General features: G+C 37.8%; 5 protein-coding genes across 10 annotated transcripts; 3 read left to right on the top strand and 2 right to left on the bottom strand.

Moving 5' to 3' along the window:
- The first annotated feature begins 215 nt into the window (after positions 1 to 215).
- On the top strand, positions 216 to 3063 carry LOC121752355 (silicon efflux transporter LSI3-like). The gene is made up of 4 exons (XM_042147374.1): positions 216 to 398; positions 656 to 1974; positions 2065 to 2254; positions 2655 to 3063. The coding sequence occupies exons 2-4, from the start codon at positions 817 to 819 to the stop codon at positions 2918 to 2920; spliced, it is 1614 nt and encodes a 537-aa protein (XP_042003308.1). The 5' UTR covers positions 216 to 398; positions 656 to 816; the 3' UTR covers positions 2921 to 3063.
- Positions 3064 to 3454: 391 nt separating this feature from the next.
- On the top strand, positions 3455 to 7700 carry LOC121752110 (mitogen-activated protein kinase kinase kinase YODA-like). The gene is made up of 13 exons (XM_042147007.1): positions 3455 to 3926; positions 4050 to 4445; positions 4518 to 4602; positions 4733 to 4795; positions 4952 to 5112; positions 5206 to 5281; positions 5508 to 5567; positions 5641 to 5748; positions 5925 to 6161; positions 6422 to 6504; positions 6584 to 6716; positions 7055 to 7128; positions 7263 to 7700. The coding sequence occupies exons 1-13, from the start codon at positions 3751 to 3753 to the stop codon at positions 7507 to 7509; spliced, it is 1899 nt and encodes a 632-aa protein (XP_042002941.1). The 5' UTR covers positions 3455 to 3750; the 3' UTR covers positions 7510 to 7700.
- LOC121752738 lies at positions 7642 to 8346 on the bottom strand. Its single transcript, XM_042147834.1, has one exon. The coding sequence runs from the start codon at positions 8344 to 8346 to the stop codon at positions 7642 to 7644; it is 705 nt and encodes a 234-aa protein (XP_042003768.1).
- Positions 8347 to 9015: 669 nt separating this feature from the next.
- On the bottom strand, positions 9016 to 15746 carry LOC121750430. Of its 4 annotated transcripts, none has more exons than XM_042144966.1 (10): positions 15464 to 15746; positions 14141 to 14356; positions 13185 to 13321; positions 12953 to 12997; positions 12824 to 12877; positions 11743 to 11847; positions 11441 to 11647; positions 10999 to 11111; positions 9654 to 10672; positions 9016 to 9556 (listed from the first exon to the last, which is right to left on the bottom strand). In XM_042144966.1, exons 2-10 carry the CDS (start codon positions 14319 to 14321, stop codon positions 9336 to 9338), a joined length of 2082 nt encoding a protein of 693 aa, XP_042000900.1. In that variant the 5' UTR covers positions 14322 to 14356; positions 15464 to 15746; the 3' UTR covers positions 9016 to 9335. The 4 variants fall into 4 exon arrangements, with proteins under 4 accessions (XP_042000900.1, XP_042000903.1, XP_042000901.1 ...); XM_042144969.1 differs by having other exon boundaries at positions 10999 to 11084; XM_042144967.1 differs by having other exon boundaries at positions 14141 to 14342.
- A 1638-nt stretch (positions 15747 to 17384) lies between these two features.
- Positions 17385 to 20695, top strand: LOC121751440 (tripeptidyl-peptidase 2-like). 3 transcript variants are annotated; one of them, XM_042146188.1, is made up of 6 exons: positions 17385 to 17527; positions 19132 to 19175; positions 19381 to 19454; positions 19568 to 19660; positions 19863 to 20027; positions 20373 to 20695. In XM_042146188.1, the coding sequence occupies exons 4-6, from the start codon at positions 19583 to 19585 to the stop codon at positions 20529 to 20531; spliced, it is 402 nt and encodes a 133-aa protein (XP_042002122.1). In that variant the 5' UTR covers positions 17385 to 17527; positions 19132 to 19175; positions 19381 to 19454; positions 19568 to 19582; the 3' UTR covers positions 20532 to 20695. The 3 variants fall into 3 exon arrangements, with proteins under 3 accessions (XP_042002122.1, XP_042002124.1, XP_042002123.1); XM_042146190.1 differs by having other exon boundaries at positions 19049 to 19175; XM_042146189.1 differs by lacking the exon at positions 17385 to 17527 and having other exon boundaries at positions 18413 to 19175.
- Positions 20696 to 20918: the final 223 nt, after the last annotated feature.

Genomic DNA, 20918 nt, shown 5'->3' with positions numbered 1-20918 from the left:
ATTTGTTATTCTAGAGAAAAAGTAGGAGCAATAAAAAGTTTTGTTTTTCTTCGTGTTCACTAGTTTTAGCAGATTTCGTAATAAAATAGGATTCTGTGGGATACTACAGTCAGCATAAACATGAGTAATCACGTGAGAAGACGTGTCTTCAAATGCTTTTGTACACGCATTGACTTCATCTTCCAAATTAGTATTTAATTAGATATCTCCTTTTACTATTTACATTTCCCCCCTTGATTTCCAAAACTGGCCGAATCTACCTAGTCAAATACCAGTGGTAAAGCACAACTGCATCAGACACATACAAGCTGCAAAAATCCCACAAAAAAGAGTACTGATTGCCTTTTCGAGCTGGAATCTCCTAGCGATAAAGTGTCAACCTTTTCCTCTTCCAGCAGGTATACAGACTTAGTTTTCTGGTAATTAGTTAATTCTGTTAATTTTTGCCCCTTTTCAGCCTTGAAAAATTATTTTGGCTTGCTTTGATTTGCATGTTTGTTTCCTATTCTCGTTTACCTTTGTCTCTGCTTTGTCTAATAGATTGGAGATGATCTAATCAAGAAGCTAGGGTATTTTTTATGTTGAGAAATACTAAGCCTTTCAAGTATAATTAATTAAATAATTGATTCTGATTCTAGTTTTCTTGTCTCTACAGACTTCCATGTGAATACTGAACTGCATTGCTCATCATATCATTATTGAATGTGATTCGAGTTTTGTCAAGATCAAATCTTTAAGAATTTATCAAGTGATAAGTGATGAAATCTTGATTATTGACTGCTGAAGATCTCAATAAGTTTGTTGAATTTGACAACCATGGCTATGGCCCCAACCGTAAAAGTGGTTCTTGGCTCAATTGCATTTGCCATATTCTGGGTTCTGGCTGTTTTTCCGGCTGTCCCGTTCCTCCCGATTGGTAGGACAGCCGGATCCCTCCTCGGAGCCATGCTCATGGTGCTCTTTCAAGTCATGACTCCTGATCAAGCCTATGCTGCCATTGATCTCCCGATTCTCGGCCTACTCTTTGGAACTATGGTAGTCAGTGTGTACCTAGAGAGAGCTGACATGTTCCAGTATTTAGGCAAATTGCTTGCCTGGAAGAGCCAGGGTGCCAAGGACTTGCTCTGTCGGATTTGCTTGATCTCTGCCCTTTCTAGTGCCCTCTTCACCAACGATACGTCTTGTGTTGTGTTAACCGAGTTTGTGCTGAAAATCGCGAGGCAGCATAATCTCCCGCCTCATCCCTTTCTCTTGGCCCTTGCCTCCAGTGCTAATATAGGATCTTCCGCGACTCCCATAGGGAATCCTCAGAACTTGGTTATAGCCGTTCAGAGTGGGATAGATTTCGGCACGTTTTTGTTTGGTATCCTGCCTGCCATGCTAGTGGGAGTGTGTGTGAATGCTTCGATCCTCCTGTGTATGTATTGGAAGCTGTTGTCCATTCAAAAGGACGAAGAGGATGTAGCCTCGGAAGTTGTTGGCGAAGATGATGTTGTTTCTCATCGCTTCTCGCCTGCAACAATGTCCCATCTCACTTCAGTACACTCCCAAGACTTCGATTCTTCTTTGGAAACAACGAATCATGTAGAATCGACCCTCAGGAATCGTGGTAATTTGTCTGGCACCAATGGTCAGATAGATCAAGTTGAGAGTTTGGGAAGATCTGAAATTGAAAGGGATCCTAGTTCTCGGTTTGATTCAAACAGAAAATCAGATTCTTCGAATGAGATTGGAGATTCGGATGATCTTGTCAACGAAGTCGAGTGTCATAGCTTTGCAGCAGCATTTGCAGAAGAAAGGCTAGGATTGCCAAAGAAGTGGAAGAGAGTCTTGTGGAAGGCGTGTGTTTACCTCATCACTTTGGGAATGCTGATATCTTTGTTGGCCGGTCTGAATATGTCGTGGACTGCAATCACAGCTGCGCTCGCCCTCGTTGTTCTTGATTTTAAGGACGCCAGGCCTAGTCTCGAAAAGGTAATAGTATCAGTTTAGAGATTGTTCACACTAGAAACTAATGTTAGTCCCTTTTGATCATTTATTTATACAGCTTCTCATGTCATCCAGGTGTCCTATTCGCTGTTGATATTCTTTTGTGGAATGTTTATTACTGTCGATGGCTTCAATAAAACAGGGATCCCGAGTGCACTGTGGGAATTCGTTGAGCCTTACGCTAAAATAGATCACGTTAGTGGAGTAGCAGTTTTAGCTGCTGTTATAGTTGTCCTCTCCAATCTGGCTTCTAATGTACCTACAGGTGAGCCGCCTCCTCTACGTTAGTACTATATATTTCGTGTTGGTTCGATCTTCTATCTGGATAAAACTGAAGTCCGTATAACATGAATATCCCATTAAAAGAAAAATGTTTTCAACATCTATCTATGTAACAAACATTTTATGTTCAATAATCAGATCATCAAGACTATGTAATGTGTTATGTTTGGTTACATGTATCAAATTATCTGCTGCATATATAGATTATAGTAGAAGACTGAAATTATGGTACTACTTTAGTATTTTAATTTATAAACATGGTATATTATTACAATGTTATCATCCATAGCAAACAAAGCTTATGGTATAGTATTTGTTAAATAATGCGCGAGCGCGAGCAAGAGCAAGATGTAGACTCATACGATGGAGTGTGGTGTTTGCAGTGTTGCTATTAGGTGCTCGAGTGGCAGTATCAGCAGCGGCGATATCTCCATCGAGTGAGAAGAAGGCGTGGCTGATGTTGGCGTGGGTGAGCACGGTGGCTGGGAACCTTTCCCTGCTGGGATCTGCAGCAAACTTGATTGTGTGCGAGCAGGCTCGTCGTGCTCAGCACTTCGGCTACAACTTGTCCTTCTGGAATCATCTGAAATTCGGGGTTCCCTCCACCATCATCGTCACGGCTATTGGCTTGATCCTCTTGAGAGGATGATGCACACATTTTATTTTACAATGAATTGCGTTTATAGTTGATGTTAAACATGTAATAATTCAATTAATTGATTGATATTCGCAAGTAAACTGGTATATCATTGTCCATTTAGAAAGGGAATGATCAATATCAATTTTAATGAATATTTTGTCTTTTTCTTAAAAATATGGACATTTGATCTGACACAAGTTTAATATGAAATTGTAAAGTAAGAGAAATAAAGAGAAAAGTTTAATATGAAATTGTAAAGTAAGAGAAATAAAGAGAAAAGTTTAATATGAAATTGTAAAGTAAGAGAAATAAAGAGAAAAGTAAATAAAGTAGTTCGACATTATATGATAATTTTATAAGTTGATATTGAGTAAATTTAGTGCATACTAAAAGTTATTTTTATTAAAGATATAATTTCCAGTGCATAAGAATATTGGTAGTACATATGATAATTTTGATGAATGGCAGAAGCAGATTATTAGAAGAATCAAATGTAGAGTATATATAATGAAATCATGACACTTGTAACATTCAATTACTTCCAAAACGGAAAATCACCATAGAAAACAGATAAAGTCTGTTTGCGACGAGCTGCAAATGCAATATGGAGTCTTGCAACTCCCACGCGTCTTCTTGTGTTGACAATTCCATTCTATTATCAATTCGTTTTCGTTTGATTTGACTGCTGTGTCACATCAAATCGTTCATAACCTTGAAATTGCAAACACAATGGAGTTCGTACGTCACCAGAGGCGAAAATTGACTTGCATTTCCGCGTTAGAATTCCCAAACATACACTACTTCAACTGCATCTGCGTTGAATTTGGCAGGGGTGAGAGATGTCGACGATCTACGACAATTGGGAGAAACTGGTGGCTGCTATTCTGAAGAAGGAGCAGCTTTGGCAGTTATTCAATTCCGATTCAGCCAGCATCAGCTCTGATTCATCCGGCTTCAGTTTCTGCAAATTGACCTCTTCACTTGACGACGTCTTTGCCGCCAAATCTCTTCCGAGGTCACAATTTTATTTCCAATTGCTACATTTTTTTTTATCATCAGTGGATTTCGTGCTGTGTTGATCGCATATACTCACCTTTTTTCTGTTTATGTTTATGTTTTCGCCCCTTTTGTGCTCAAGGATTCATGTCGAGGAACCTATCAAAAATGTTAGTACTACTTCAAAACCAGCGAGGAAACGGGATTTAAAGGTTCAAGTGCCGGAATTTCGATTTCAAGATGTTGGTTATAGTATCTCAGAATGTCACTGGAGAGTTAGTCCAAGGACGGCGAGTCCTAGCGTTAGCCCAAGAAGTGGAGGGTTGCATTCTAGTGTGTCAGAGACGAAGCAACAAAGTTATCCATTGCCTCTTCCTCCAGGTGCAACGTCCAGATCTCCACCTGTGTCTCCGACAAAGCCACCTGCAAAATCGCCTCCATGTACTCCTAAAAGAGATGAGAGTGTTAAGAGCACTTGGAAAAAGGGGAAGTTGATTGCTAGAAGCACAATAGGAAACGTATATCTTGGTTTTAATAGGTGCGCGTTGCTCTCAACACATTGATTAGTGAAGTGGTTTTCTTGATTTAGTTGGTTGTTTTCTGTTGGTAGTGAAAAAGGTGAAATGTGTGCTATGAAGGAGGCTCATTTGTTGCCTAATGCAGATGTGAGGCAAGATGCACGGATGATGGAAAAAGTAGGTTTTCAGGCTACTATCTATGATGAGGATTGTTTTCGTGCTATATGTATGAGGCTTGCTTACTTTGTTTGCACTTGCTGATAATGTGGAATTGCTTGTGAATTTGTAATGATTCTGTTTCTTGTAGGATATTGCTCTCTTGAGCCGCATGAAGCACCCAAACATTGTGCAGTATTTTGGATCTGAAGTGGTCAGTGTTACTCTGCCAGTTTTAATTGTTCCTTCCATAATGTTGCAAACTTGGCTACATTATAATCTGTTGCAGACTTGCAGTTCATTTACTGTAAATATTTGTGTATGATCATATGCTAATCATGAAATCCAAAACTATTGCTGCTTTGGTTAGGTAGGTGATTACTTCTATTTATATTCAGAATACGTATCTGGTGGCTCAATCCATGCGATTCTCCAAGAATATGGAAAATTAGGAGAATCGGCAATACGAAACTATACTCAGCAGATTTTAGCAGGGCTAGCATACTTGCACTCCGAACATATTGTACACGGGTACATGATTACGCTGCTTCTGAAAGCAATTCTTACATCTATATTTGAACATGTTTTGTAGATCGTAGTACCTTACGGGTGCATGTGTTGCAGGAATATCAAAGCGGCCTCCATACTTGTGGATCCAAAAGGCACAGCTAAGTTGTCCAACTTCATCATTGAAATGGATGTAAGTATCACTATGTGCATGAAAAGTCAATCTAAATATGCCAAAGACCTCCTCCATAAAGACTGGTGATTTCAACTGCCAGTTGGGCATCATTGCATGATATCAAAACTTATGATGTGCTGTCTTGAACTTGATGCTATAGTCATCTTTTGGTTGGTTTATATTGATAAGTAATTCAGTGTATATTGCGATGGTAAACTTTTTATGCAAACAAGTGCTGTTATAGATTGTCGGGAGAACCAATTCATCATCTCTTATGGATAGCCCTTATTGGATGGCACCTGAGGTATATTTATTTCTTAATCTTCCGCAACATAAGACCTTGTGATACATATATTTCTTAAAAGTTTTTTTCTTAGGTTATTATGAACTCAAATGTGCGTAAACCAGCTAGCGATATATGGAGTCTTGGATGCACTGTTCTGGAGATGGCTACATCAAAGCCACCTCTAAGCCAATACAAAGGGGTGTGTGTTTCAGACAGTAACCTTTTCTTTTCTTTTTATGTTTCTTGGATGTATGCTTGTGTTGGGATGAAATATATCTGTATTGAACTCTTTAAAAGTCATAATAAGTTCTTTCTGTGACAGATACCTATAAATAAACTTTCTTTAGTTTAACACTCTGTTTTCGTGGACATTAGGTCATAGCCATGTTCAAGGTTTCATGTCAAAATGAGCCTCCAACAATTCCGGATCACCTCTCAGATGTATGTAAGGACTTCCTGAGGTGTTGCTTGCAGTTGAATCCCCTACATCGTGCTAGGGCTTCTCAACTCTTGGAGCACCCTTTTGTGAAAAGTTCATCTCCCTTAAGAAAACATATGTTGGCTTCTCCGTATTCAGGCCATCCTATGGTCACAAATGCTGTGAAGTCGGAGGTACCATTTTACCGCTCTAATGGCAGAGGTTTTAGAAAACCCTTATAGTGCTTGGCACTCAATGGTGTGAATCTCAATAAGATGCATCTCATACTACTTCCACACAGTTTAATTTTTAATTGCTTTAGGCCCGAATACTAGTAGTATTTTTGTAGTTGAGCTTGAAATGCACATTAGCTTTGAGCGCCATGCCTGCGAATACTAGTATTTTTTTGTGATGTTTTCTGAAAGCTTATCAGAGTAAATTCTCAACGTTACAGGACAGTAATTGTGGTAGAAGTCTACATCTGTTGGATTCAGGGAAAGTTGTTCTACACTCCTCCACGGCCAGTTTTCGGTCGAGGTAAATAACAATGAAACACTGAGTGTTTAAATGCAGTTTTCTTGTAGGCCTTAACACCTCTCTCTCTCTCTCTCTCCAGTGATATCTATACTCCAAGGTATGTTTCCGCCCCTGTCTCTCCAGTTGGGAGTCCACTATTGCATCCAACATCACCTCAGCAATTTAAACAACTGAAGTCTCCTCCTATGGTCACAAATGCTATGAAGTCGGAGGTACCATTTTATTGCTCTAATGGCTCGCTTTAAGATGTGCACTTAGTGATTTGTGTTTTTCTTCTGGATATAATAGTTCCCTTCAAATCTATCAAAGTCACTCTATTTTTCATCTTAGAGGTCTTAATAAAACCTCTATAGTGCCTGGCACTCAATAATGTGAAACAGATAATGTTACTGTAAATGTAAAAGGGTGAAACAGATAATGTCATTGTAAATGTCATTGGTTTGTAGTTGAGCTTGAAATGCACATTAGCCTTGAGTGCTATGCCTGCAAAGACTTGCATATATTGTGATGTTTTCTGAAAGATTATCAGAGTAAATTCTCAACGTTACAGGATAGTGATTGTGTTAGAAGCCATCATCTGTTCGATTCAGGGAAAGTTGTTCTCCACTCCTCCACCCAGTCGAGGTATTCTTTCATCTCTGATGCTTTTTGTACAATCTTTTTTGCAATGCAACAATAGCAAATAAGAATAATGAAACACTGAGTGTTTGAATGTAGTTGTCATTGATTGGCCCTTATTCCTTAACCTCTCTCTCCAGTGATATCTATACTCCACGGTATGTTTCGGCCCCTGTCTCTCCGGTTGGGAGTCCACTTTTGCAATCAACATCACCTCAACAGTTTACACAACCTACGTCTCCTCCTGCCAAATCCAGCCCATCCATGGCAATGATCCAGCCTCCTCCTCTTCATCAAACGACGCGGTTGAAACAAGGCGATACTTCTTCAAAGCCCCCCTCTTATTGGGACCCCAACATTCTCCAAGCAGTGTTTAAATTCTCATGATTCCAAGGAACTGGCATCTCTTAGAATATCTTAGAAACTCAAGATTCATATAAGAGGAAACATGGTCTCAAGATATAGGGTAAATGCATATGTAGCACTTGTTTGAGGAAATGACATTAGACATAGTAGTTACTAATTGATTTTGTTGTGAGATGATTGATAATAAATCTTAAAAGCCCTAGGCAGATAAACAGGCAGCAAAAACCCAAACAAATTGAAGCTCCAAAACGCCATGTTTGCAATGGCGAGACCTCTCCCCACATACACCCTTCTCGACCCGAGAGTCCCCTCCTCCGCCTTCCAGATCTCGCTCCTCAGCCAATCCACGATGGTGAAGATCCGCCGCGAATTGTAGAAAACCGGCACGAAAACGCGGATCGGCAGCGAGAAGCGGCCGGAGAAGGTGAGCCCCTCCATGAAGACCTGGCTCGCGAGGAGGAAGACGTGCGGCGCGGCGGCCTTGATCCCGGCCTTGTCCCCCTCGAAAACGCCCTCGAAGATGTAGGCGATGGGGAGGAAGAGGCCGATGACGGCGGCGGCGGCGACGTAGAGGCTGAGGATGCGGTTGGTGTCGCCGAAGACGGGGGGATCGGGGCGGGCGGAGGAGGCGGGGAAGGCGAATTTGGCGATGAAGTGGATGTAGATGAGGGAGAAGAGGACGAAGGCGAGGTCCTCGGGGCTGACCATGCCGCTGGCGGAGAGGACGACGGCGACGGCGAGGGCGTTGAGCTGGCGGAAGGTGAAGAGGGGTAAGGATTTTCCGGCGGGTTCGGGGTGGTTGTGGTCTTCTTCGCTGGGGAGGGTGATGTCGCCGGTTGGGCCGATTCCGCCTGACATGATTTGTGCGTGCGAGTGTGTAATCTGATTCCAAAACTTTGATTGTGAATGGAAAATGGAAATTATGTTATCCGGAAAGAGAGGTTACTATTTTCCACGGAGGGGAGAGTTTTTTGGGAGAGGCAAAAATTGAGGTATACGCGGCACTAGTTGAGCAATTTCTGATATGGATGATTCATATCTCTCATCCATATAATGAATAATAAACATAAATGAAAAAAAAAGTCATTTTGTTCAATAGGATAATACTAGCTAGTATAGTATGGAAAATCAATTGATTCCCAGAGTTTGTATTAATATAATAATATCCGTATAGTTCAACATTCTCCTGAATTTTATGGACTGAATAAAGTGGATGGTGTGAATACCTAAATAATCATAGACCCTCTAAAACAAACTGAAATATTGTTAAAAAATTTACTTAAACCACTAGCCTCTCCTCTAATTCAATAGACTATATATGCTAGATACTGGTTTATTAGTGAAATATTGTTACAAATTTTACTTAAACCACTAGCCTCTCCTCTAATTCAAGAGACTATATGCTAGATACTGGTTTATTAATTGCTAATCAACATTGATCGTCACATAGCATTGCACAAAGTCAGAAATAGTACTAGTATTTGTGAATGTTCAATTCTTAATAACTAGAAACTAGTACCACTATAATTTTCAGCTAAAATTTGGCCATCATTCATACATTTGAACAAGTCCGCCAACACCACATACTCCCCAAAAAGCTTGTAATTCACAGAGAGAATACCTAATGGACAACTAAAAACCCCTACTTTACAAATGCAGCAAAAGTTCAAGATCCAGCCTCAACCCTAAACAATCTACCACTCCTCACAACTGCTCAAAAATCAAATATCAAATTCCTCAAGAAAATTTCCTTCAGTTGTCCGACAGAAGACCACTGTAAAACTGGAACCTCTGCTCGGAAACAGAGAGCAATGTCCTAAACTAAAAACAATCGGAAATGATCAAATTTACCTACGCGATAGCTTTTGTTTCGGTATGTATTTGAATTTCACACTCTTCTCCGGCTTTATAGCAACTTGAACGGTTCTGCTAAACTGGTTCTCATCATGGTTAGGAGCATTGCTTCTAGGAGGATCCGATGCATGCTGAATGTCAGAGCATCCATGATGTTTGTGCTCTGATGAGAGCACTAATTTTACATGGTCTCCAGAGATAGCGTCTTTCCATCCTGCAACAATTTGAGGTTTATAAGGCTCATTGCAAGGCAATAGAGCTAAAACTCAAACACATAAGTGGTAAGTGGATAAAGGTAAAACTAGGCATACTCCTGGCAAAAAACTCTTTTGCAGCTTCAATGGAGAAGGGCACCAATCCTGGTTGAGCATTTTCAACTGAGACGACATGAGATTGCTTCCCATTATGACAACCATCACTGTCCAAGGACTGTGACTGCCCGGATCTTTCACTGGAGGAAGTATGGTCATGAACCTTACTCAATGTAGCATTATCGTCGGGATCTGCGTTGCTTCTACTAACAGGTGGCACGTTCTTTGATTCACCACGGCTAACAGGCCTCCAAAGTCTTGTAGCCACTCGGTTAGTACCGGACTGAAGAGAATTAGATTTCGCAGGCTTTTCTGAAGCGGTTTTCTTCTTAAGCACAGCGTGCTCTGTGCCACAAGTATCTTGTCTTTCATTTGGATGACTTGCTTGCTGCTGATCAAAGTAACTTTTCAGTGTGACAGATATAGAACCAATAATCACCTCACCGTTATTTTGTTCTATATGGTGACTGCTCACTTCTTGCAAAGGGGACCTTGGGTTCTCCCCATCATTGTTAGTTTTGAGCTTCTTGGTCCAGACTTTGTTTCCATTATGTAGACTTCTGTCTTTGGATGGACCAAACTTGTGCATAAGTTCAGGATTCAATGTTCGAAGATTCAAGTTTGCATGGGGACCATACCGGCTTCCCCTTTGTGACTTTAGAGCTTGCAAGCAGTTGGTGGCTACATGCCGAAGACCATTTGCAACGACCATCTGGAGCTCGACAGCTGGAGAGTCCCCATGTATCTTATGTTCACTTCTAGCATCAAACTGTGCTCCTATATCTTCATCGGGCTCTTTGTTTTGGGGTTGAACAGAGTCTGAGGTTGTAGGCACCTCTTTTGAGTTTGAGTTTGGGTCGGATGGGGATGACAGATCAGATGCTTCGGCTAAAGTAGGCCTATCTACAGCATCAACATAGACATCCAAATCTCTGCTGCACCCATAGTATTGTTCCTTGATCTTCTGTTGCTTTTGACGAAGCTTTTTCTGTTTCTTCCTCTCCAGAATCACTACTTGCCTAATATCATTTCAAATCAAAGTAAATAGTGTTAGAAGCATTTTGTTCTAGTACCTGCAACCCAATCCACTTATAGTTGCCCAATTCCTTTAAACCCAAATTCTGCATGAACTTTTTATCAGTGTATGCACCTCTCAACTCTAAACACTTCAGGAATAGTTTCACACAAATACAGTAACCATATATCTCACTAAAGCTGTGTGACACTGACAATTTATAACATAAGCAAGCATTCACAGTACTGCCCTCTTTTGGCAAATCAACCATGCAAGACTAAATTACACCTACACATAAATATTGTGTATGAGTCAAGAAATGGAATCTACCTTTTCTGTTCAGCTTCCTCCTCCTCCACAAGTAGCTTCTGACATCTCAAAGCCTCTGCATCTTTGTCAGCGACCCATGCCTTGACCTGGTTACAAAAGCATAATGACTCAACCTGTAGTATACTGCATAGTCAAGTTACCTTGATGCCATGACAACTAAGGCAAAGATAAGGGGGGAGGATATATAACAGAGATCAAATGTTCTTCCTTGTTTACTGAAACACCATTTCCTCCAATGTGAAGAAAAAGAATTTGGTTGAAGCTACATAAGGTTAGGTTAATAAATGTGGTATGATAACAAAAGGTGAATAACATATTGTCCTTTTCAGTCACACCCAACTGAAATTATGGAGAGCTGCATGGTTACTTTTCAACAAAAGAGGGGGCATTCTTCGCTAGTAACTGCATAGGTGAAAACTAGAGAAAATATAAGAGCAAGTACCAGTTGTTGCTCAAAGAGGAAGCTAGTAAGTGCTACTAGGTTCTTCAACTCGAGGCTATTTTTATCAGTTTCACCATCAAAAACATACTTCTGCACAGACTCAGCTGTACCGGCACACAGAAATGTATTCTCGCTGGCATCATCAAGGATGCTAAACAGTTCTTGTGAGGATATTGGTAATCTGGAAGGCTTAGCTTGGATGATATCCTGGGATGAAGGAAGAATTTTGTGAAACAGACATTGCATGTGGCAGAAACTATACAAAGAGCACTAAGGCAAGAATATAAATGAAGCTTCCTCACCAGCAGTGTAGCACCAGCCTTCACATAAGCCTGCGGAAGAGTCCAAACCCCCGGTCTTCGGAGAGAGGAGGCCAGAGCTTTAACTACCGATGATCCAGGAATATCCTGAAAGGTTAATTGAAAACCAAAGAAAATGTAAATGTGATACTGGAGGAAATGAAAGAATGCAAGAAGATACTCAAACAAAAATGATAAATAAGATTTTGCACCTAATTAACTGGGAGTTCAATATTTTGTGCACAAAAAAGCAAATATTATAACTAAATAGTTATAACACAGTTTACCATAAATTGTTCTTTTACCGGAAAAGAACATATATACTGAATAAAACTCACAGTAACATATTACGGATAAGTTGCGAAAGACTAATATAAACCACAACGAAAAGAACAGATTGCAACTGCAAAATTCAAGGAGACCAAATCTCCTTTCAGAAGGATATGAATTAGAACGGTGTTCAAGCAATATTAATAGTTAGAAACAAATCTGAGTTCAATAAATGAGAAAGGGGAAGGAATTTAAGAATAAGCAGTATGTATCCACATCTTTATATTTCAGGAGCTTACATCAACTTTTCAAATATGCATGAGCAGAACCACAAGTTCCACTTAAAAAATTATTTCAGAATCAATTGGAAAGATGTCAAAAATTACGAAATAATAAAGACAAATTTCAACTACATTGAAATAGGAGCTCATGATATTTAAGAAACAGAATCAAAATTTTAAGGCTTCATGGACAATACTGGTCATCTGTGCAATAAGTATCCACACTCAGCATCCATCAATGATGGCATAAAAATTAGCTTAACTGATACTCATGTTAATTTGCACAGATTACTAAAGTAAGTTTTGCATAAAACATACTCCCTCCGTCCCACACAAAGTGACACATTTCTGAAAATGGAAACACCACTCTCTCTACTGTATTCTCTCTCATACTTTATTCTCTCAACTTAACACACCATATCACATTGCATAAAATCCCTTGCCGGAAAAGAAATATTTCACTTTGAATGGGACGGAGGGAGTATATCCTAACAAACAAATTATATAGAGATATAAAGGGAGAGCATGACTACCTTAAGAATTATGTCATTAAATGACACTAACTCCTTAGTCTGCTCCAATGACAACTGTACAGAGCAAGAGTGATTTTTTCAAATATAGAAGGATAAGCAATAAAGGAATGCAAACAAGAAATTAATTACCTTATCCCAAAATACAGCTAACAAATCCCTACTTTTGTGACATTCCTACACAATATTAAGACAAGCATTACAAATAGTATAGAATGTGACTCAACAGAATGTTGGTGATATTCTTGGAGATACCAGCAACCAACAGATAATGTATCATATGCATTGAATTTAATGCATCTTAAAAAGAGAAGGCCATCAATTCATGTGTGCTTTTTAAGGTGCTCAGGAAAAGTTTGACAACCTTGTTGATATTTAAGGAGCGGCGGTGCACCCGAATATGTCTTCTGTAGTTTATAGGAGAACAGAACTCCCGGGAACACTTCTTGCACCTTTGCATCTGAACTTTCGCAGGGGTCAGCAAGGGCCAACCAGGGAGATCTACAAGTAAAAGAAGAAACAACAATAAAAACCAAATTAGAGTTCATATCCAGAAACTACCAAACATTCTCATTTGCAAAAACTCCAAGATCTAGTGCTTTTGGTGTTTGACATGTGCCAAAACCCAGCAGCCACTGGGTGAGTATATGTCAAATCTTGGAGAACTGGGTGAGTATATGTTAAATTTGGGAGATTATATTATACCTAGGCCCTAGCATTGTCAAACTAATGAAGCAACAACCAAATGCAAAGAAAATAAAGAAAAAACTACACAAGAAATGCACCAAAGTAAAATAGAAGCAATATATCTACTTGCAAATAAGGTCTTTTAGGGAAAATGTTTTGGCTTCTGCAAATCTGATTTAGCTTTTGTCAATGAATTGTATAACTGATCAGGTGCAGAGGACAATTACTAGATCGTAAGAGTAGAGGTGAAGCCTTAATTCTTGAGGAAAGAAATTAGGCGCCATCAGTTAGGCGAATAATCCTAATTTGCTATTTATATGGGCCATAGAGTACGGGGCATTCGGAAATCGGAAAACAGTCAATTATGCAGTACAGTACAGGATAGAAGAAGAGCTAGAACTGATTTTATTTCTCTCAGTCTAATAGTCTATATAAACACACTATAAATGTTAAGAAAGAAAAATATAATGTTCCATACAGTTGCAAACAATTGTATCACATTTGTATGTATTAAATTTTTATGCCTTAAATCATGGATATAGGATCACATACCCCAATCTATAACCTCACCATATAGGTATTTTTCTTCGTGTATGCACAACCAAATTCAACAAAGTTAAACTATATTTATACCTGGTTGATCTAAGGCCTGAAACAATTGAATCCACGGCACTGAACTATCCACAGTCCTTGGGAAAGGGAGAAGAGGCTCCTTTCCTATAGCTTGTCTGATGAAGGTATCTAGGGAATCATTCCTTACTTCTGATTTCATTGCATTGAGAGTTCCACTTGAGCAGAGCTTTGCAGCAGGCATCTAGGTTTCAATTGCGATTATCTAATTCAGAAACACTGCACAATTTAATGATATATGTGACCATACATTGATTGAAAATGTCAAATAACTATAAAACTCAGGCAGACAATAAAAGAGATAAATCTCATTCAAAACTGCATAAGATTCATTAAATAAATAGGCGGAAGCAGTGTATATCAAGAAGGTCCTATAGCATTTACTATAAAGATAAGAATCATTTAGGTATGATTCTTTTCTCATTAATGGATGAACAAACTTGATTAAACCACCTGCTGAAAACGAATATAGGGACATAGTAAAAGCTACTTTAAATATGTAGTGAACTTAGACAAAAAAAAGGCTACGTCCAACATTTAATTGTATTTAGCATGCTAACACACAATTGTATCCGCCTATTAAATTCATTTCAAATGTTAAGAATGAGAACCACCGAGAATCACATCTAGTTATCCTTAAGAAGTAATCTATACATTTTACAGAATAATTGTGACTTACAAAAACTGTTTATGAATACTTACTTCTATAAAGCAACTAAATAAGCTAGTAAAGTTGCACGTTAAAATGAAAAATAAACCATCTCATGCAAATCAGATCAAGCCGTCCTTAACCGTTGTTACCAGCTCTATCCATAACATAAAACTAATCTGTGAGCAAAAATCTCCAATTGCTTACTCAGCGAGCAGCATATGGCCTACTACTTATGCATCTAACAGTCACACACATAAGCATTTGATCATTTACTACCGTGCCTAACATCGGCAGAATAGCACTGCCTATACACAATAAACTTAGCAGCACTAAACAAGAGGACGTTCATACTGTAGATAAATACTGGAAATATGAATTGTGAAAAACCTCATTCTCACCACAAAGGATCCAGTTCAATCTGAAGAAACTCATACTTGAGTTCAAACTGATTCGCAAGCAAAATTTTCTAACCATATATTGAGATTCAAACATTATGATCGAAAATTAAGATAATATAATGAGCCAAGAGAACCGGCATCGGATTTGATTGAATTCGCCACCGCCCAATTGTTGAGAAAACAAGCAATGGCAAAAGGAAAACAGAAAACGAATGCACAAAAATGAGTTGTAGGGTTAGCGTGCTGATGATCTGAGAGGAGATAGGCAGAACTCACCACTGAACGGAGAGATCTGAGGCGACCGATTGCCGAATAAACGATGTCGCAAACAAATTACGCCTTTTTATGTATGACAGAGTGTGCGTTTATATAGAAAAATAAAATGTGTATATCTGTAAAGATACAGAGGAATAAGCGAAACCTTTTTGAGAGAGAAAGCGGATGTAAATAGGAAAGAAGAAGAAGAAAAGAAAGAGAGATGAAAACACGAGCGGCTATATACAAATTGATTTCTTTTTGCTGTTCTAAATTCTAATGCTCATCTTTCCCTTCTCCAAAATATTCCATACTGATCAATTGGAAAACAGCATTAGCACTCACTCAATTTGTAAACTTCATTTTCCTCGACATGGCTTACTTTGTTACTGAAAGTGAAACTAATAAAAAATTACAAAGCAAAAGGTTTTGGCAACATGCAAGTGAAATAAAAATATAAGCAATTAAAATACAAATATGGAATATAACAATATCTCACATAGATATAAATAGCGAATTGAAACTACTCAATTTGTTTACGAATAATAGGCTGACTTAGCATGAATTTTAAAAATATACAATGGAAAGTGAATGAAAAAAAATAAATTAGTAGAATGTGAATGCTATTATTAAAAATAGTAAAAAAGCAAATGAGACATTTATTCTTGAATGGAGATAGAATATATAAGTTTCATCTACTCCTATCAAGTGAGGATTTTAACTTTAGGGGAGCCAAAACTTCAATTAAAATTTGATAGTAATTTTTTATATTTGCGTTACCGAAAATATTTGTATTATTTGGGGTTAGGGCTGTTAGAAAAAGATGGGTGATGGAAGAAAACTAACTAAAGGATTAATGATATAAAAAAAACTACAGATATAAAATATAGAATTTTATATTCTTACAATATTGGTCTATTATAAGAAAATGTAAAAGAGAAACTATAAGAAATATACTCCACCAAATAAGAAAAGATAGTCATTTTTTCATTTTTTTCAGGCATGAGAACGTGCAGTACTTGGAGAAGATGAAGCAGTTGGTCTTATTCATTGAGAAAAACTTGGATGAAAAGGTTATTTCACCTTCATAAAGAAACCAAATTACTGAGCCGCCCAGCATGTTAGAATGATCCCATCTCATGGGGAAGTGAAACAAAATTTAAACAACCTTTATCCTTCAGAATGCCTTAGGGGGTGTTTGGATGTTTCAAGAGCTTATAAATGTATTGTCTTAAGAGGTTATTAGTTGTGAAAGTTTTGATATTTGAGCTTGCGAACTAGAGAAAGAATTGTGAGTTAGAGAGATAAAGTTAAAGATAGATGAAAATGGAAGTGTATATATTGGAAGCTACGAACCACAGTAGAGTTATTTATGTAAAAAGATCATTCCTGAATTCTTATGAAAAATTGAGTTGGGATGGAGGAACTTATTTTTAGGGATTTTATAAGCTTTGGAGCTTATTTTAAAACCTATAAGCTACTATTTTGGAGCTTATTTTTACAAACACTTTTCAAGAGCTTATAAGCTCAGCCAAACGCCCTCTTAAAGTTTGGTGACAAACTTTTATCTCAAACTCATTCAATTTTCTATTGTAGGAAGCGATTCACTTGAGCTTTTATTCACTACCTGATGGACCAGTGACGGGTAACTGACTCCAATTTTAGTTCTTCAGTCTTAATTCCTGGGTATGTGATATTATATTTAGATATTCCACTATCTTTTTTCCTTATGGTTTTTCATAAAGACCAATTATGTTATTGTATATTGCTGATGATAGAACAAAAGAAGCATTTTATGTGGGCCCTCCAGCGAAGGAAAAGCTTCCTAAGGTTTTGCATCTTTACATTATCCAGTTTTGAATTATCTATTGTCATCTCTTCTTTACAGAAAGTGGGGAACTATATTCTTAGTGCTCATTTTGTCGTATTCCTGCAGGGTGCTTCAGCTGTATCGGTTTATCAGTATGCTAGCCCAGCTTATAGTTGACATAGTGCATATTTCGTTTTCATCAGGTTAATGAGGACAAAGGACAAGGCTCTTCTCCAGGCTGTAGTAAGAGTGTATCCGAACAGTTGGAAGAAGAGGTATGTTTACACACTGTCTTATAGCAACAAATGAGCTTACTATTCAAAAATCTGGGTTGTATTATTTTTATTGGAATACTGTTTAAATACTGTTTAAATCACTATTGTGCGTCTTCATGTTATGGCATTCAAAATAAAAATGTAAGAAACGTGTAACGTGAGGAAACTTTTGATGTGGCCAATCCTTTGGCTTTCAATCTTTTTTAACCACATTTTGCATAATGGTTTGCTTAATGGTGAATTATTATCAAGACCTTCCATGTCCTCTTTTGTGCCTATATAAGGCATAGAGTTGTAGAGAGGATACCACCAATAAATCATTCTCTCTTCTCTCTAGCTCAAGTATTCTAGTTCGCATTAGGAGCATTGCATTGCTCGGTTCTCGCCTCCAATTCAAGTTCGCCAGAGCCTACGAGTTTGAGGTGTTTCAACTCGGTAGGAGGAAAGTCGTTTCATTTTTGGGGACGTTGTGCCAATCCGTGAGCACTAGCCGGGCGTATCTCGTCTTGCGGAGAGATGGATACCTCGACTGGACTTGAAGAAGACTATAGTTTGCATCTTGTTCCTTTTATTATATTTACTTCGTTCTATTTACCTTCTAGTTTATTGTTCTTTTGTAATAGCAAGAGTTTGCCCGTGTAAAGGCTGCAATATTTCCAACAAAAAATTCTTAGGAAATGAATACATACTTATATATAGCAACAGAGAGAATGAACACTGAAAAAGAAGTCTTACAATTTCCATGGTAAGAAGAGGAAGAGAATGTAAGGTTTTCACGTTGAGTGCTAATAGTTTTGATGTGGCTTTCTAGTTACTATTACACTGAAAAAGTTTAATTATCTTCATTATAATGGAAGTTGTGTGTCTTAATAAGGTCCTCTCCAACCTAAAACTAACTACTGATGAGGAACGTTCTGAGTGTCAACCAAGCTAAAGCTATTCATTCTCAATCAGTTTTCTCCTACTGGAATCTTCTCCTTTGCATAGTATCAATAAAGGTCCTTCTTGAGGCTTGAGAATAGATGATGGTGCTATTATGATACCAACACTATTTCACCACCTTAGCGTAAAATAAACCATCTTTCCTATTTTCTACCTATAATTAGGCACTCACCTTATTTCTACCCTATATCATTTCTTTATATCTAAACATTATGTTTTCAGAGCTTTTCCTGAGTAGTGCAGTTGTGGCCTAGTCAATATATTACGATATTGCCCCTTGCATTGAGTACGTGTAAAATAGACAGACCCCAATTGTGTAAAACATAGACTCTGTTATAATAATAGGTATATTGGCACTGAAAGGATTGAATTGGAGATCTGAATATGTGACGATCTCCTCTCATGTACTTGCAAGTAGTCAATCAACAAGGGTTTATGAGCACAACATAAACCGATTATATAGATCTACAATGTTCTCAATTTGTTTCCTGGTGGTTTGGAATAAAATCGAAAAATTATCATCTTAGAATCCAATGTCATACAATAAGCTTATCATATGCTATATTTCTTACTTTCCAGAGATCCAGGGTTTTCATAAAATATCTAATCATTTATTACCTGTTGGTACACACCGTTGCTTGCTAAATTGTTGGATGTATTAGTATCTCAGAACAACTTTCAAGACAAAATTCACCATTATGAAGAGGTAAGGCCAATCATTTTCCAGCTACATACTCTTTCTCATAACCCTTGACAAAAATTATGAAAATTATTGAAGTACATCCTCTGAGTTACTATCGGATGATAGCGTAAATCTGGTTTCCTATGCACCATGTTAATAAAGATAGTTAAAATGATATGAAGATTATCAATATCTGGCTGCATTTTTGTAACTACTGTATTTTATGCAGATTATAGCTGCTGCAAATGAAGTTATTGAAAGCATTGATGCAGAAGAGTTGGCAAGATATCTAATGGTGCAGAAGTGAGCATTTAATATTCCATCTGATTCTTGTTTTTCCTCCTCAATTTTCATTTTTTTCTTTTTAATGTCATGTAAGACCAATTTTTTTTATGTTAATGTGCTCGATAACCTAGAAAACAAAGAAGAAAATGGAAACGAACCGCGACCAATTAGCAGAGGCCTTGTATCAGAAAGGCTTGGCTTTAGCAGAGATTGAATCAGCAAAGGTACATGCTTTAAATATTATAACCGTATAATAGACATTCATCTGCTAGCAGTCGAACCTTAACCCCAGAGTTCAGTATGCATGAATTTGAGCATTTGTCTCACCTACTAACTGAAGTTTTATTAAATAAACCAAAAGGTAGTACATGCATGGGACAAGATTTCCTCTGAACCACAGTTTGATATATTCTGCAATGATAGCAGGGTGAGAAAGTTGTGGAGACGGAGAATGATGCTAAAGCTGCAACAGACTCCAGCAGTAAGTTGGATCTGTTTGAGGAGAATTTCAAAGAACTCCAAAAATGGGTACATGTGAAATCCACTCGATACGGAACCCTTTATATCATACGTGAGAGACGTAAACTAAAGGTATCTTTATTACATGGGGTTTTCAAGGTATTTTTTAAGAATGTAAGTTGGTCTAGGTGGAATGAATATGCAGTTGCATGAATAAGTAAACTAATCCCTAAACATCCTATATAAATTTACGAAAGGTAACTGATCATAATTGTCATTCAACTGTATTCTTTACTAGATAAATATTATCTCAAATTTATTCCTTGTGCAGTTTGACTAATGATCAACTGTGGAAATTTTTTTACCTGAGTTGGAATATTGGTTTCTAATTCACGATTTCAGTTTGTGAACAATAAATTTCATGAACTACTATTAGCTATTGTTGCACGATAACATTGATCTGATTGAACAATCCAGGTTCTAAGTGACATGATCCAAGAGGATGGCCAGCCTCCTAAGAAGAAGTTTTATGACCTGAAGCTTTCGCTGTTGGAACAAATCGGATGGGACCATCTGGTGTCGTACGAGAAGCAATGGATGAACGTTCTATTCCCTGCGAGTCTACCTCTTTTCTGAGGTTTAAGCTCTTCTACTGAGCTACAAGTGCTTTCCAAGATTGCTTATGAGTTCTGCCTAATTAATAAATTCCCTTGAGAGTGGAAGTGAAATAAAAAAACCAGTCTCCGAACTAGTTAGCTAGTTAAATCCTAAACCGAGTCCTTTCAAGATGTATGTTTTATTTTTATTAATAATTATATGGACCATTTTTAATCATCATCATCATCCATCTATCATCAATTTTATACATTCATTTCATTTTGTTATTTATAAAAAAAATCCTAGAAGTTACATTCATTAAAATTCCTAGAATTGAAAATATATAACTAAAATTCCTAAACAAGCCAATTAAAAATCTACAAATATATAGTACTTTAAATTGCTATATTACATTCTAGTCATTTC

This window comes from Salvia splendens, chromosome 10, assembly GCF_004379255.2.
Source record: "Salvia splendens isolate huo1 chromosome 10, SspV2, whole genome shotgun sequence".
NCBI classification, from domain to species: Eukaryota; Viridiplantae; Streptophyta; class Magnoliopsida; order Lamiales; family Lamiaceae; genus Salvia; species Salvia splendens.
This window is presented reverse-complemented; position numbering and strand designations above follow the sequence as displayed.